Genomic DNA, 14,646 nt, shown 5'->3' with positions numbered 1-14,646 from the left:
CAGTCACATAGTTTTGCTTGATAGGGTGGAATCGAAAGCTCTTCGTCTCATCAACTTCCTCCTCTCACTGACTGTCTTCAGCCTCTTTCTCACCACCGATATGTTGCATCTCTTTCTATCTTTTATCGCTATTTTCATGGTAACGGTTCTACTGATCTTGCTAACTGCATGCCTCCTCTTCTCCTGCGGCCTCGCTGGACAAGGCTTTCTTCCTCCTCTCATCCCTATTTTGTGCAACTCACTAATGCAAAGGTTAACCAGTACTCTCAATCATTCATCACTTTCACTGGTAAACTCTGGAACTCCCTCCCTGCATCTGTATTTCCGAATTCCTACAACTTGTCTTCTTTTAAGAGGGAGGTATTGAGGCATTTCCTCCCCTAATTTTCGCTGATGTTTTTGGCACTTTTTGCACTTTTTTGAGAGCCAGCACTCGTGGTCCTTTTTTAACTTTCTTTTTTTTGCCCTTGGTTGGCCCTCCTCCCTACGTAAAAAAATAAAATAAATAAATAAATTATATATATATATATATATATATATATATATATATATATATATATATATATATATATATATATATATATATGATGTAAGGGTTTTATGATGGATATGCATGGATATGTATAGGGTTAATCAGGGAAGGGTACTGAGATAACTGTCATTATTTGAGAAACCATGTGTAAAGAATTGAAATTATGAAGCCCTCCCTTGCATTACAGTTTGCATTAAAATGAGGCTGTCACGGCCAAGGACGGCGTTTGTTTCCAGGTTCCTGTCTGTGGTAATTATATTCATCTTTACCTTTTACTGTGGACGCCTGGTTTTCCTCCAGCTGACGTCTTCCATTTTCACTGTGCACAATGTGAGTATTCTGACAATGGAATATCTAATATCTATTTTCAAAACACTGCTTTATTTCCTAAAGCATTCATAAAGACGATTAAATCATTATTCATAAAAACGGCAAACTATTATCTGACAGATAAGAGAACCAAGCCAAGAGATGAAGTTGGGTGGAGAAGAGGAGAAACCACAAAATTTGAACATGAGAACTCGCTTCCTCCGGCCGCATCGTATTCTTCCAGAGGAATTTCCTTACAAGTTAGTATTTAAGAATACGTAAAGCACTGCAATCGAATTCTTAAGGATGAACCTCTATGAACATAATTTTAATGTCAAAGACCACAACCACGTTTTCTGTGGACAGGTACCTAATTAATGAGCCTCATCTGTGCCATGGTCGAGTCTTCATCATCAATATGATCCCATCTGCTTTGTACAACTCTGAATCACGACAAAGAATTAGGTGAGTATATATATATATATATATATATATATATATATATATATATATATATATATATATATATATTTTTTTTTTTTTTTTTTATGATTTACGTACGCCACACGGCTGCGGTTAACTGCTACAGCTCACTAGACTGTTATTCTGGCAAAATCGCCAACTTTGTAACGATCAGTACAGTGGGGATTATAAAACACTCCACAGAGTCCCCACTACTATAACTCACAGCCGCCGTAACCCTCAGGTTCATTCAAGGTCGCCAACAGTGTATAATTTCCCCCACTGTAAGGGAATCTCCTCAGCAACTCCTTCTCCTCCTGCACCCAACCAAGTAGAATTTATAAATGGTAGATGTTATGTGTAACAGGGCGAGGCCTTAATACCCCCTAGAGAAACCGCCCACAAGGACAATTCCACCCACTTCTCTATGAAGTATTAATGCCTCTCCACGCCTTGCACCCAGGCTGTGAGGGTTCACAGACTGGGACAAAACGTGCAGTATATATTACTATATTATCTTACAACAACAAGTGCTTCCTAAAACCTGTCAGACTGACTTCCCTAGCCTACTACTACTGCAATATATGATGTGTACAGCACATCCGGTGATGTACACACAAGCCCAGACACCACCTACGGGTGACACCAGCTATACACGAGTCCAAATACTCGTCGCAGACAAGTCTGGCGGACGACAACTACGCACCACTGGCCGACATGAAGCCTCTCAGCATTCAATAGTGTGCGTGGCTACTACCACTACAATACAGTATACTTCTGAAACTATGCAAAAGATGGTGGGGCACACAGCCGCCCACCAAACCCCACTGGTGACCACGGCCACCAACAAAACAAACAGGACGAGACAAGGCCGCGTCTCTCCCACGCGTTGCCGCCACACTACCGGACGGACGCAAAACAGAAGTGCAGCCAAACCTACTACACCTCTCCCAGAGCAACAAGCCCGTTGCTCTAACGGTCATGGTCTACCCAGTAGCAAGCCAGCTACTCAAGGGAGGGCACAACTCCCAGACCAATGACTAATGAGTACTTGTAAAGCTTAGTCCAGCCACACGTGTCTCTTCCTGTGCCGAGAACGTACGTGTTAACTCCGCTGAAGACTGGCCGGTAGTGAGGCTCGCAGACACAACAAAATGGTGGAAACAACGAGAGGGTGGCGGGTCGTCTGCTCAGCAGAACAGCCCCAGGGGCCCGCGATGGGTGGCCATAGGCTTCACACATAATGAAATAATAAATTAAAGGGGGTTAAGACGGTCCTCATCACACGCCCTCCCTTAAAAGAAAAAATTTTGGAAACAAAACATTTACAAAATTTTTTAAAGGGCATGGAACTGATTAAAGGGAATGGCCCCGGGACAGACAATCCAGCCACTATGTTGTCTGCTCCTTTTATATGTCTGACAATGATATTGTACTCCTGGAGTAGAAGACTCCAGTGAGTTAAACGCTGATTTTTAAATTTAAACTGTTCTAAGAACTGAAGGGGGCTATGATCTGAATAGATGACTACTTGGGGCCCATAACTGGGGATGTAAATTTCAAAATGCTGCAAGGCTAGCAAAATGGCAAGCAGCTCTTGCTCAATGACTGAATAGTTCTTCTGGGCGGGAGTAAATAAAACTGCGCCTACTCCCACCTGACTGGCATCTACTGCGAGAGCAAAACTTTTTCTGAAGTCAGGGGCCTGGAGCACTGGCATCTCGCATAAAATGGTCTTAACTCGGTGGAAGGCGCTCTCACCGTCTTCACTCCAGACCCACTTCTTACCCTTCTGCAAGAGATCTGTAAGAGGTGCCAGGAGGGTCGAATACCCCGGTACAAAACGACGGTAGTAACCTACCACTCCTAAGAATCTCTGCAAGGCACGGCGACAGGTCGGTGCGGGGAACCCGCCTGATCGCTTCTACTTTGGCCTCAGGAGGAGTGATGTCGCCATGGCCCACTCGGTAACCCAGGTATTGCACCCGAGCTTGTACAAATTCACACTTCTCCAAGTTGACAACTAATCCCGCTTCCTGGAGTCGTGCAAAGAGGACTTCTACATTAGTCAGATGCTCAGCCCATGTTGTGTCATAGATGACCACGTCATCAATGTATACTACACAGTGAGTCAGACCATCAGTAACTCGGTCCATGAGACGCTGAAATGTGGCTGGGGCATTTCGCAGCCCATAAGGCATCACTTGGCACTGATAGACAGCGCCGTTGGCCACAAAACTCGCTATCTCCTTAGCCCGCTCCGTCAATGGGACCTGCCAGTACCCCTTGACAAGGTCCACTTTGGTGATAAAAGTAGCTGACCCGATTCGGTCCACAGAGTCATCTACACGGGGCAAGGGATAAGTGTCTGCTTTGGTTAGAGCATTAACCCGCCTGAAGTCAATACAAAACCTTGCCGTCAGGCTTAGGCTGCAGGGTGACTGGGGAACTCCATTGACTGTAAGTCCGAGTAATGAGCCCATGCTCAAGCATGTACTCCAACTCCTTATCCACCAGTGCTTGCTTTCATAGGATTTACTCGGTAGGGGGGCAGTTTGACAGGCTCTGCGTCCCCAACATCAATATCGTGTTCTATCGACTGTGTCCTGCCCGGAACACTGCTAAACACAGAGGAGTACTTTCTCAGCCGCCGAAGCAACTCATCTTGCTGATCCCCTAAATGTTCAACCTTCTTTTTCAAGAGATGGAGGCTATTCCGTTCCCAATGCCCTGTAGGAACAACAGGTTCAGGCCCAATAACTTCTGGAGCCTCTCCCTCCCGGCAGAAAAATAAAACTGAAGATGCCTCTTGCATGGCAGAACTAAAAGAGCCCTTCTGGCTAGTAGAACGAAAATAGGGCTTCAGCATGTTAACGTGACACAGCTGAGCCCTCTTGCGCCGGTCAGGACACAAGCACTTCATCTCCAGGGGCAAAACTCCGATACTCGGCCCTTCGGTCATAATACCCCTTCATACTCTGCTGGGCCTTATACAGGTGGGCCTGCGCAACCTCTAATGCCTTGGCTAATCTTTCTCGACTGTTCATTAGGCTCTTAAGCAGTGAGACAGGGCGCTCAGGCGACGGCTGACACCAAGCCTCCCGAACTACGTCGAGCGGTCCACGCACTCGGTGTCCAAACACTAACTGATTGGGTGAGAAACCCAAGGACTCAGTGGGTGCTTCTCTCACCGCAAATAAGACAAAAGGGACACCCTCGTCCCAATCCTTATCTCTCTCCATGCAGAAACTCTTGAGCATGGTCTTGAGAGTTTGATGATGTCTCTCCAGGGCTCCCTGAGACTGCGGATGATAAGCACTGGACATAATATGCTTGATCCCCCACGCAGTCATCGTATCTTTAAACAACTTTGAAGTAAAGTTGGTCCCCTGATCGGACTGCAGCTCTGCTGGCAATCCAAAGTGTGTAAAGAAGGTTAACAAAGCCTTCAGCACCACCTTAGAGTGAGTGCTTCTCAGGGGAATTGCTTCAGGGTACCGCGTGGTAACATCCATTATGGTCAACAAATACTTGTGACCAGCCCTGGTAGTAGGCAGAGGACCTACTATATCAATCAAAACCCTCGTGAAGGGAGGATCAACAGCAGGGATGGGGTTGAGTGGTGCCACAGGGGGTGTCTGATTAGGCTTGCCCACCACTTGACAAGTGTGGCAGCACTTAAGAATCGTGGCTACTTCTCCAGACATGCTGGGCCACCAGTAGGATGACCAATGATAGAGCGGGCAGGACGTTGCAACTTTAATGCTGTGTTGTTTCAACCTGCAAGTGCCACTTATCATAATAACAAACCCTAGATGATTACATGTATCTCCCAAGCAACTGCTAACTAAGCTAAACACAAGACACATAAACCACAGCAGATATCATGAATCACACACAATAAATATGTTCTGCACATAAGTCACATCATCAAAGGCGTACATAGTAATATACGTAGAAACTTACGCGGTACCTCCCGTCACTGGACACCCACAATGCATCCTAAAGCACACACAGATCGGCGGACCCTGCACAACCCTTGGCGATAACAACGTCGGTCACCGGCATTCCACCACCTACTCCCAGTATCGCAGCCGTCACCGTGTAAATCCTTACAAGGCCGACCCAGGAGCACGGGCACCTCACACAGCCGGCACCGCCTGCGTGTCGACAAACCCTGGCCACGTCACGACTGGCCACCCAGAGTGAACCCATGAAAGACCTCACCTCCGTAACTAATGTAAATCCTCACTCAAGTAACATACAAAAAATACAATACATACATTTTTATTAATATAACAGAGAAATATACTTACAAAATACATGAAACAAGAAAACTTAATAATACACAGGACCGTCCCGAACCCGGGCGAAAACGAACGACCACAACTACCGCTAAGTATCCCAATTAATCGTGATTCATGATACACTCCCCGATTAAGTCATCTCTTCCACTGGGAGTACTACAACTAATTTGTGCACCGATCTGCTAACACAAACATCCTCTTGGCCCTTGTATGTACGTCCGGGTCTTCTGATTTTATACCGAACAATTACATCTCTTACTCTCTCATCTCTACTTGGCATTACTGATTTTACTTGAGCAAGTCTCCACTGCCCTCTAATTGCATCTTTGTCTTGAAGAAGGACTATGTCGCCTGGTTTTACATTTCTTTTGTCAACGTGCCACTTTTGTCTTACTATGAGAGTTGGGAAATAGTCTCTGTGCCACTTCCTCCAAAAACTATTCACGATCTCATCCATGAACATCAGTCTGCACTTACTACTTTGAGGTTCCTGCATCATTGTCCCTGCAGGCGCACTGTTATTAGTCCTGCCCAATAATAAATCATTAGGGCACAAATACAACCCCATCTCAACATCAATGCCAGGCTTCATACCAATGGGCCTATCATTCAGAAGATTTGCTGTTTCAAATAAGACAGTCTGCAGTTCCCCAAAAGTCAGTCTAGAATCACTAATAGCAATAGCTAAAGCCCGTTTCACTGATCTTATTAAGGCTTCACTGCAACCATTTTGCCAGGGGGCCTCAGCTGATTTATTGAATACCCATGTGGTGCCCTTGTTGACACTGGAATTCATGATCTCTGGTACATTCCAATTTTGCCTAATCAGTTTCAGTTCCTTACTTGCTGCAACTAATTGAGTACCTGAATCTGAATGTATAGTATGAGGATATCCTCTTATGGCTACAAATCGTCTGAATACAGTCAGAAAACTTTCAGTGTTATATCTGTCTGCCAAATCCAAGTACACTGCACGGGTCACAAGACAACTGAAAATGATACCATATGCTTTACCAACAGTACGCCTTTTAACTGTGTCCTTGATAGCAAATGGCCCAAATAAGTCTAACGAAGTGTAATAGAATGGAGGGGCAGGTTTTAGTCTCTCAGAGCATAATTCACCCATTCTCTGTTCAACAGTCACTGTTTCTAACTTTCTACAGATAATACATTGCCTCTTAATATTCTTTATTAGGCGTCGTGCACCTGGGGTCCAAAACTTGTGTTGCAATTTGGCTAACGTTTTCTCTATTCCTCCATGATCGATCTCATGTAGATGTTTGATATACAGTTTAACAACCTTACTGTTTGAGGGCATGAGGATAAAGAGATCCATGTTCCAATTTTCTTTAAGCCAACGAGACATTCTTTCACCTACCAGTATAATACCTTCACTGTTCATGTTAACTCCTAGTCTCTGATAGTCATGCTTCCAGTTGGGTTGCAAAGCCTTCTGCTCTACTCGGACGAGATATTTTCGGCATCTCTAAGTCCGTCCGTAGTGGGTTGACACAAAGCAGCCTTAAAGGACCTCGTCTTTGCTGCTGCGATTACCCGTGCCGTCACTCGTAGCAGTTTGTTGTAGCTACTATACCTTTCTATCTTTATGAGGGTAGAATCTGACTCCTGTACCGTGGCAGCTTCACACATCAAAGTGACACCTACTCTGTCAGGTAGATCTTCATTACACAACTTACTGATTGGCCATTCAGAGATCCTGTCTGAAAGGAAATCCGGTCCTTTCTGCCACAAGGAATTGCTGCGTAGGTAGTTAGGATGACAAGGCCTAGTTGTTAGGTCAGCTGGATTTTCACTAGTTTTTACCCACCACCAGTCATTAGGATCTGTCTTCATCTGAATTTCAGCAACTCTGTTAGCCACAAAAGTACCGAAACCATAAGATTCCTTTTGAATTTGAGCTCTTACGATGGATGAGTCAACTATGTGCAAGACAGACTGAAATTTCCAATCAGATTCCTTTTCAATAGTGAGACGTAAACGGCATGACAACACTGCACCACACAACTCTAAACGAGGTATCGTTATCTGCTTGACAGGAGCTATACGATTTTTTGCCATAATTAGGCGTGACTCAAAGCGCCCGTCATCCAACTCCCACCTGATGTATGCACATGCACCATAAGCGAGTGAGCTACCATCCGAGAAAATTACAAGGACCGGGTCTCCTACTGCATTGTTAGGCTTGACACACCTAGCAAAAGTTACAGACTCTAATTCATACATTTCGTGGAAGAGCTTGACCCATTTTTCCTTCAATCTGTCTGGTAGCACATCATCCCATCCGTATGCAGCACCTGCATTTTTTTCACTGGTAACAATTTCCCTCATCAACAATTTTGGGATCAATGTAAAGGGACAATTAAACCCAACGGGTCATACACAGTTGAAACTTGGCTTAGTACTACTCTCTTAGTTAAAGTCTTAGGTATTTGACTCTCCAAATTTGATTTAGTTAAGCAGGGACCTTCTCGTACATTCCTGAACTTCTTTGAAAAATTCAACGTGACCCTGTATCCAAATGTATCTTCCCTAGGGTCCCACTTTAGACCAAAAATCCGTTGCTCATGACTATCTAGGAGACCCAAATCTGTGTCACTCAGTTCGTCACCAGCCATAATCCACTGCTTGATTTTAAAACCTCCTTGGCTCAAAACTAGATCAATATCACTGACTAATTGTCGAGCTTCATGCATATCATCACAACTGTGCACAATGTCATCTACATATGAGTTTTTGGTTACAACATCTTTAACTTTAGGAAACTTTGTTTCATACATCTCCACGGTCTTCTTTAGGGCTGTCATAGCAATGACACCACTGGGTTTATCACCGAAAGTTACTGCAGTCATGATGTAATGGTCAGGTGGTCTTTCGTTGTCCATATTCCGCCAAAGAAACCTATGGGTATGTTGATCCAAAGTTCCCATTTTCACAGAGTTATACATCTTAGAAATGTCACCTGTAACAGCAAACTTTCCCTGACGAAACCTTATGAGGATGCCTAATAAACTGTTCAGGACATCTGGACCTTTGGCCCAATAATCGTTCAATATATGGCCCATGTAGGAGGCTGAGGAGTTGAACACAATGCGAAGGGGAGTTGAACTGGAGCTAGGTTTGAGGACTTCATGATGATGAATATAATGTACTGGTCCTTCATAGTTGTTCAACTCCTTGATGGATAACCTTCTGGCAACCCCTCTGTTCACCATATCCTGGATTTGGTCATTATATAATCCACAATAGTGCGTCCCCAATTTACTGAGTCTTTTTTCAGTTGACTTCAAACGAGCAACAGCAACAGATACATTATTAGGTAAATCTTCAGGCTCTCTAATCCAAGGATATTTGACAGTCCAACATTTTTCATCAGGATCATGGTTCAGACCTGCGCTAATCAATGCCAACTCTCTCTCTTCCTTAAGGTTGTAATTTTTGTCTCCTGGGGTACATGAACCACATTTACAACCTCCACATTTGGGGACACAATAAGTACCTAAACCTTCAATTTCAAAAAACTTCTCTAAATTCATCTTCAACTTAGTTATCTTCCTCTCTTAACTCACTAAGGTTCCTGGAACAAGCAATATGACTAATCCTGACTCCAAAAACATTGCTCCCTGGTTTATGGAACTTGATCAAAGGGTGTGACCCACGAATGCAGTACCCGAACATACTCCGCATAAGCTGTAAGGTACCCACAGACGATATAACCTCAGGCATTAGGTTACACCAGTCCGTACCTATTAATAAATCAATGTCGCCCTCTGGCATGTCAAGATCAGTAACGGAAACGCCTTCAAATAATTTCGTCACTTCAGTTAAGTCTACCTTACAAACGGTTGATGTTATGCTCTCAATACCGTATGCAGTAATACGCCAAATTTTCCCATCCAAATCCTTAAGGGGGATGATATATTCTCGACTATGCAGCCGTTCGGTTCTCCCACCAACCTTAGTGACTGACAGAGTTACTTCTTTACCGGTGAGGCCCAATCTAGACGCTGCGTCAAATCTCACCAAAGTTATGTCACTTCCAGGATCCCAAAGTGTGTTCAAAGGTGTGGAACAGTTGGTGGAATACAATTTGTTCATCATCAACAGTGTCCTGTCTCTTACTCTACTTTCCAATTTTCCCGTCAGTGTCATGTGGAACATTAGCCCCTCAATATAGGCTTCATGAAGTAAGGGATGGTGGTCCTTGCCACACCTTTGTCCATCCGAGACAATATTACATGGTCTCTTCGACCAGCACTTCTTTGACATATGACTCCCCTTTAGACAACTGAAACAAATCCGATTTCTCTTCACTACTTCCACTTTATCACTATTGCTCATTCCCACGAACTCATTACAATTATGTATGCTGTGGGAGTAAGAATCATGTAGCCAACACTTAATACCCTGATATTGAGACTGCTCTGAATCACCCTTTCCCAATCCTAGATCACGTATGGACTGTGTTAATTGATTCAAGCATTGCTTCATTTCATTCTGATCTTCCTGGAGTTTCTTGATAATAGATGTCATGCCACCATCACTTCCTTCTTTATCTACCTGACTAATGGCATTATGACAAATTTTGTTGCTTGCATTACATCTTACGCTTGAATCCATATACTCAAGTACCCTTTTTTCCCTGAGTAAAAACTCCATTAATCTTTCAAAAAGATCTGTGGAATTTCTATATTTCTCAGACCAAATAACCCACTCACGTCTCTGTGTGCCAGGCATAATTCTCTCCACAAAGCTCACCATGTTTACAGTGTTCATTCTCTCTCTAGATTCATCCTTCTCATGTCAAGCCAGCATCTTTCAAACTTTTCTACCATCCTAACGAACCCTTTGATATCACCTTCATTGATAGGTTTGGTTGACTTCAAATCACATAACAGGGTATCCACTAATTTACAATTATCTCCAAATTTTTCATCTAATCTGTTGAACATTTTGTCATAATCATTCTCTACTCCTTGGACGGCATCGAGTGCTGCACCACTCAGACATGACCTTAGAGCATAAGGGTCTTTACGAAAACTACTTTCCATCAATCTCTTATAGTCTTCCTTGAAGGTGGGGTAGGTCCTAATCTCCCCATTAAACACTGGAGGCTGAATACTTTTCACCTTAAGCAATCCATCTTTGTCTGGATCCTTCCCTGAACACAATTTACGTTCAGTGGCCACCAAATCAAGCTTTCTCCTTTCTAGTTCATCAATGTATTGTTCAGCTTCCGCAATGACACTTTCTTCCTCACCATTTTTTACGAGGATCGACACGTATTCCTCGTGACATCGTTCAACTTTCGTAAACACATCACATACCTCTGCACAGATGTCACTTAACACAACGTTAGCGTCACGCCGAGTAACTGCTTCATCAAAAAGCTTGCATTTCCTCGTGAATGTCCTCTTGGCTACCGTGCGTGCATCCTTCACCTTCTGTATGTCCTTCCCATCCATCTTGGAGCCGCGTTGAAATGTAGGATGACCAATGATAGAGCGGGCAGGACGTTGCAACTTTAATGCTGTGTTGTTTCAACCTGCAAGTGCCACTTATCATAATAACAAACCCCTAGATGATTACATGTATCTCCCAAGCAACTGCTAACTAAGCTAAACACAAGACACATAAACCACAGCAGATATCATGAATCACACACAATAAATATGTTCTGCACATAAGTCACATCATCAAAGGCGTACATAGTAATATACGTAGAAACTTACGCGGTACCTCCCGTCACTGGACACCCACAATGCATCCTAAAGCACACACAGATCGGCGGACGCAACGCTGCAACCCTACGTCCCACACGGCATCGAGGACGGAGAGCTGGCCCAGGCTGCTCCGCTCTTGCCATGTGATCCGGTGAGTCCTCAGAAGGATCATCACCACCAGCCAGGCAGTCACCAGGCAAGGGAACAGCTCGCTCCCTGCCTCCACGATGCTCTACAGGGGGAGAAACTTCCAACTCCCCCGCAGAACTGGAAGTCTCCCCACCCTGGGCGCCAACTTCCAACAAACTGCCTGACTCATCATGCTGGGGCCTGTGCTGAACATCAGAGCCCTCAGCCTCCACACCAGGAAGCAACTCAGCACGAGTGCTCCTTCCGGAGTGCTCTGCAGAGTGAGGATAACCATCAAACAACTCAGCTACACCCAACACTCCGTCCTCACTCTCAGCAACAACTCCCAAAGCCGAGTCCGGTGCATTAACAAGTGACTCACGCCGTCACCGTCAGCCTCTACACCAGAACTCAATGGTGAGCCCAACACTGGCTCCACCACATCAGCACTGCTACTCCCATCTGGAGTCAATCCCACCTGGCTGCTAGCAGCCTCCTGGGTAGTAACAGGCTCTCTCTCAGCCCGGCGGGCCTGAGAGCGGGTAACAACATTCACAGAGTCTTGCACCACTGGCCCAGACTCTTCAGCAACCTCATCCTCATCAGAGGTTGGGATCCATACACGACCACCAGCCAAATCATTCCCAAGCAGGAAGTCCACTCCTGCGACTGGCAGTTCGTCTGCCACTGCTACCTGCGCCGTAGCAGTGACAAGAGGACATGACAGCGTCACCTCAGCCGTCACGAACTCCTCCACAGTGTTAAGTCCACGACACAACACTGCCTTACTAGATGTCACCTTCTTCCCAGTGACATTTCGGCACACTGACTGCTGTGCTCCCGTATCACTATCCTTACCAACAGCGGGCGAGGCAACAGGGGGAGGGACAGGGGGGCCAACCTGCTCTCCCTCTTCCAAACACGACTCAGGTCCACGCCGTGCCTTCTCACTTCTAAAGCCTGAAGGAGCAGTCAACTCATCACCACGAACTTTGTCAGGCCACACCAACAAGGCAAATGGTTTCTGCGAGGACTTTGGAGTTTCAGCTGTTACTAATTTTGGGTAATTGAACTTAAAATGCCCTTTCCCTCAGCAGTGATAGCACGCAGGCTGGTAATCATACTTGGGCGTTCTAGGGGCCGCCTTCCCTGCCGTCCCATCCTTCGCAGAAGAAGGAGGGTGGGGGCCTGGGGCTTTCAAACCCATCTTACTGCCGAATCCAGTATATCGCCTAAAGTGGCCTGGAGAGCCCGAGGAAGAATTGCCACCACTCCCTGGGCCTCCCCTAGGACCACCTTCCTTACGACTCCAACTCCCAGGCTGCTGCACAGGACGGTGGGCCAACACATAATCATCAGCCCATGTAGCAGCCTCCTTCAAAGTCCTAAACCTCTTCTCCCTCAACAGAGGTACCAGCTCCTTATCAGCAATATTAATGAACTGCTCCATAACTACTAACTCCTTCAAAGCCTCGAGAGAGTCAACACCCTCGCTCGCAATCCACCTCTCAAACACTTGCTCCAGTGAACGAGCACACTCGAGGTAGGAGTCACTTGCTCGCTTCCTCTTTCCTCTGAATTGCAAGCGATAGGCTTCTGGTCGCAGCTCATATGCCCGCAAAATGTCAGCCTTAAACTCCTCATAATCATCCAGATCATCAGCTGACATTTTATCATAAACTTCAAGGCTTTTCCTTGAGTTTATTCGCAACCAAGCCTACCCATCTCTCTCGAGACCAAACAAACTCCTTGGCTTTCCTCTCGAAGCGGACAAACCATTCAGCCACCTTAGCCTCATCAAATTCGGGGACTAGCTGGAGACTTTGAACTAACGTACGCTCAACACACTGTTCTCCTCCTCCTACACTACCAACAACTCCAGGCGTACTTACTGCATGGCGAGTTCTCTCCCACTCCAACTCTCTATCTTTATCTGGCCTTTCTCTCTCCATCTCTCTAGCCTCCTTCTCTGCAGCTAGTCTGTTTAACTCTCGTCTCTCTTCCACCTCTCTAGCCTCCTGCTCTGCTGCTAGTCTCTGAATTTCTCGGTTCTCCTCCGCAGCTAGTCTGTTTGACTCTCGTATCCTTTCTGCAGCTAATCTCTTCAACTCTCGCCTCTCTTCTGCTTCTATCTCCATTTTCCTCATTTCCAGCTTCAATCACAGTTCCTCCAGTCTGGCAGCTGACTGGACACTATCAACAATACTGCTTGCTGGACTAGATCGTCGGGAGCCTTCCCTGCTTCCGATACTTCTGCCAGGGCTAATATATCCCACATCACCTTCACTGGGACCGCCACGTGCGTTATCATGACACGTAGTAAATGCGTCCTCACTGACCCCACGCGCGGCCACCGACTCATCATACCCACGTGGTGAGTCTCGCCGGCTCACACTCGCATCCTCACCCTCCACTGGTGGGGTGAAAAGACCAGTAACTCTCTCCATGGTGCTCACAGGGACTCGTTCTCACAAACAATAAAATAATATAAGTAATAATACCCCACACAATAACACTACACACTATAAAGCACTTGGTTTATCCTGGCGAGGTCGCCACTGTTATGGTTTACGTACGCCACACGGCTGCGGTTAACTGCTACAGCTCACTAGACTGTTATTCTGGCAAAATCGCCAACTTTGTTACGATCAGTACAGTGGGGATTATAAAACACTCCACAGAGTCCCCACTACTATAACTCACAGCCGCCGTAACCCTCAGGTTCTTTCAAGGTCGCCAACAGTGTATAATTTCCCCCACTGTAAGGGAATCTCCTCAGCAACTCCTTCTCCTCCTGTACCCAACCAAGTAGAATTTATAAATGGTAGATGTTATGTGTAACAGGGCGAGGCCTTAATACCCCTAGAGAAACCGCCCACAAGGACAATTCCACCCACTTCTCTATGAAGTATTAATGCCTCTCCACACGCCTTGCACCCAGGCTGTGAGGGTTCACAGACTGGGACAAAACGTGCAGTATATATTACTATACTATCCTACTACAACAAGTGCTTCCTAACACCTGTCAGACTGACATCCCTAGCCTACTACTACTGCAATATATGATGTGTACAGCACATCTGGTGATGTACACACAAGCCCAGACACCACCTACGGGTGACACCAGCTATACACGAGTCCGAATACTCGTCGCCGACAAGTCTGG

General features: G+C 45.6%; 1 protein-coding gene across 2 annotated transcripts in view; it reads left to right on the top strand.

The window, feature by feature from the left end:
• Positions 1-719: 719 nt before the first annotated feature.
• The window catches only part of LOC123514679 (beta-1,3-galactosyltransferase 1-like), a gene marked incomplete at its 5' end in the record, with an annotated part of 30,790 nt that continues 16,863 nt past the window's right edge, over positions 720-14,646 (top strand). For both annotated transcript variants that reach the window (XM_045272737.1, XM_045272729.1), the window contains 3 exon segments: positions 720-862; positions 983-1,101; positions 1,208-1,306. In XM_045272737.1, coding sequence (XP_045128672.1) covers positions 720-862; positions 983-1,101; positions 1,208-1,306 — 361 coding nt within the window.

Source organism: Portunus trituberculatus, chromosome 5 (assembly GCF_017591435.1).
Source record: "Portunus trituberculatus isolate SZX2019 chromosome 5, ASM1759143v1, whole genome shotgun sequence".
NCBI lineage: Eukaryota > Metazoa > Arthropoda > Malacostraca > Decapoda > Portunidae > Portunus > Portunus trituberculatus.
Note: the sequence above shows the minus strand (reverse complement) of the source record. Positions and strands in the feature narration are given on the sequence as shown.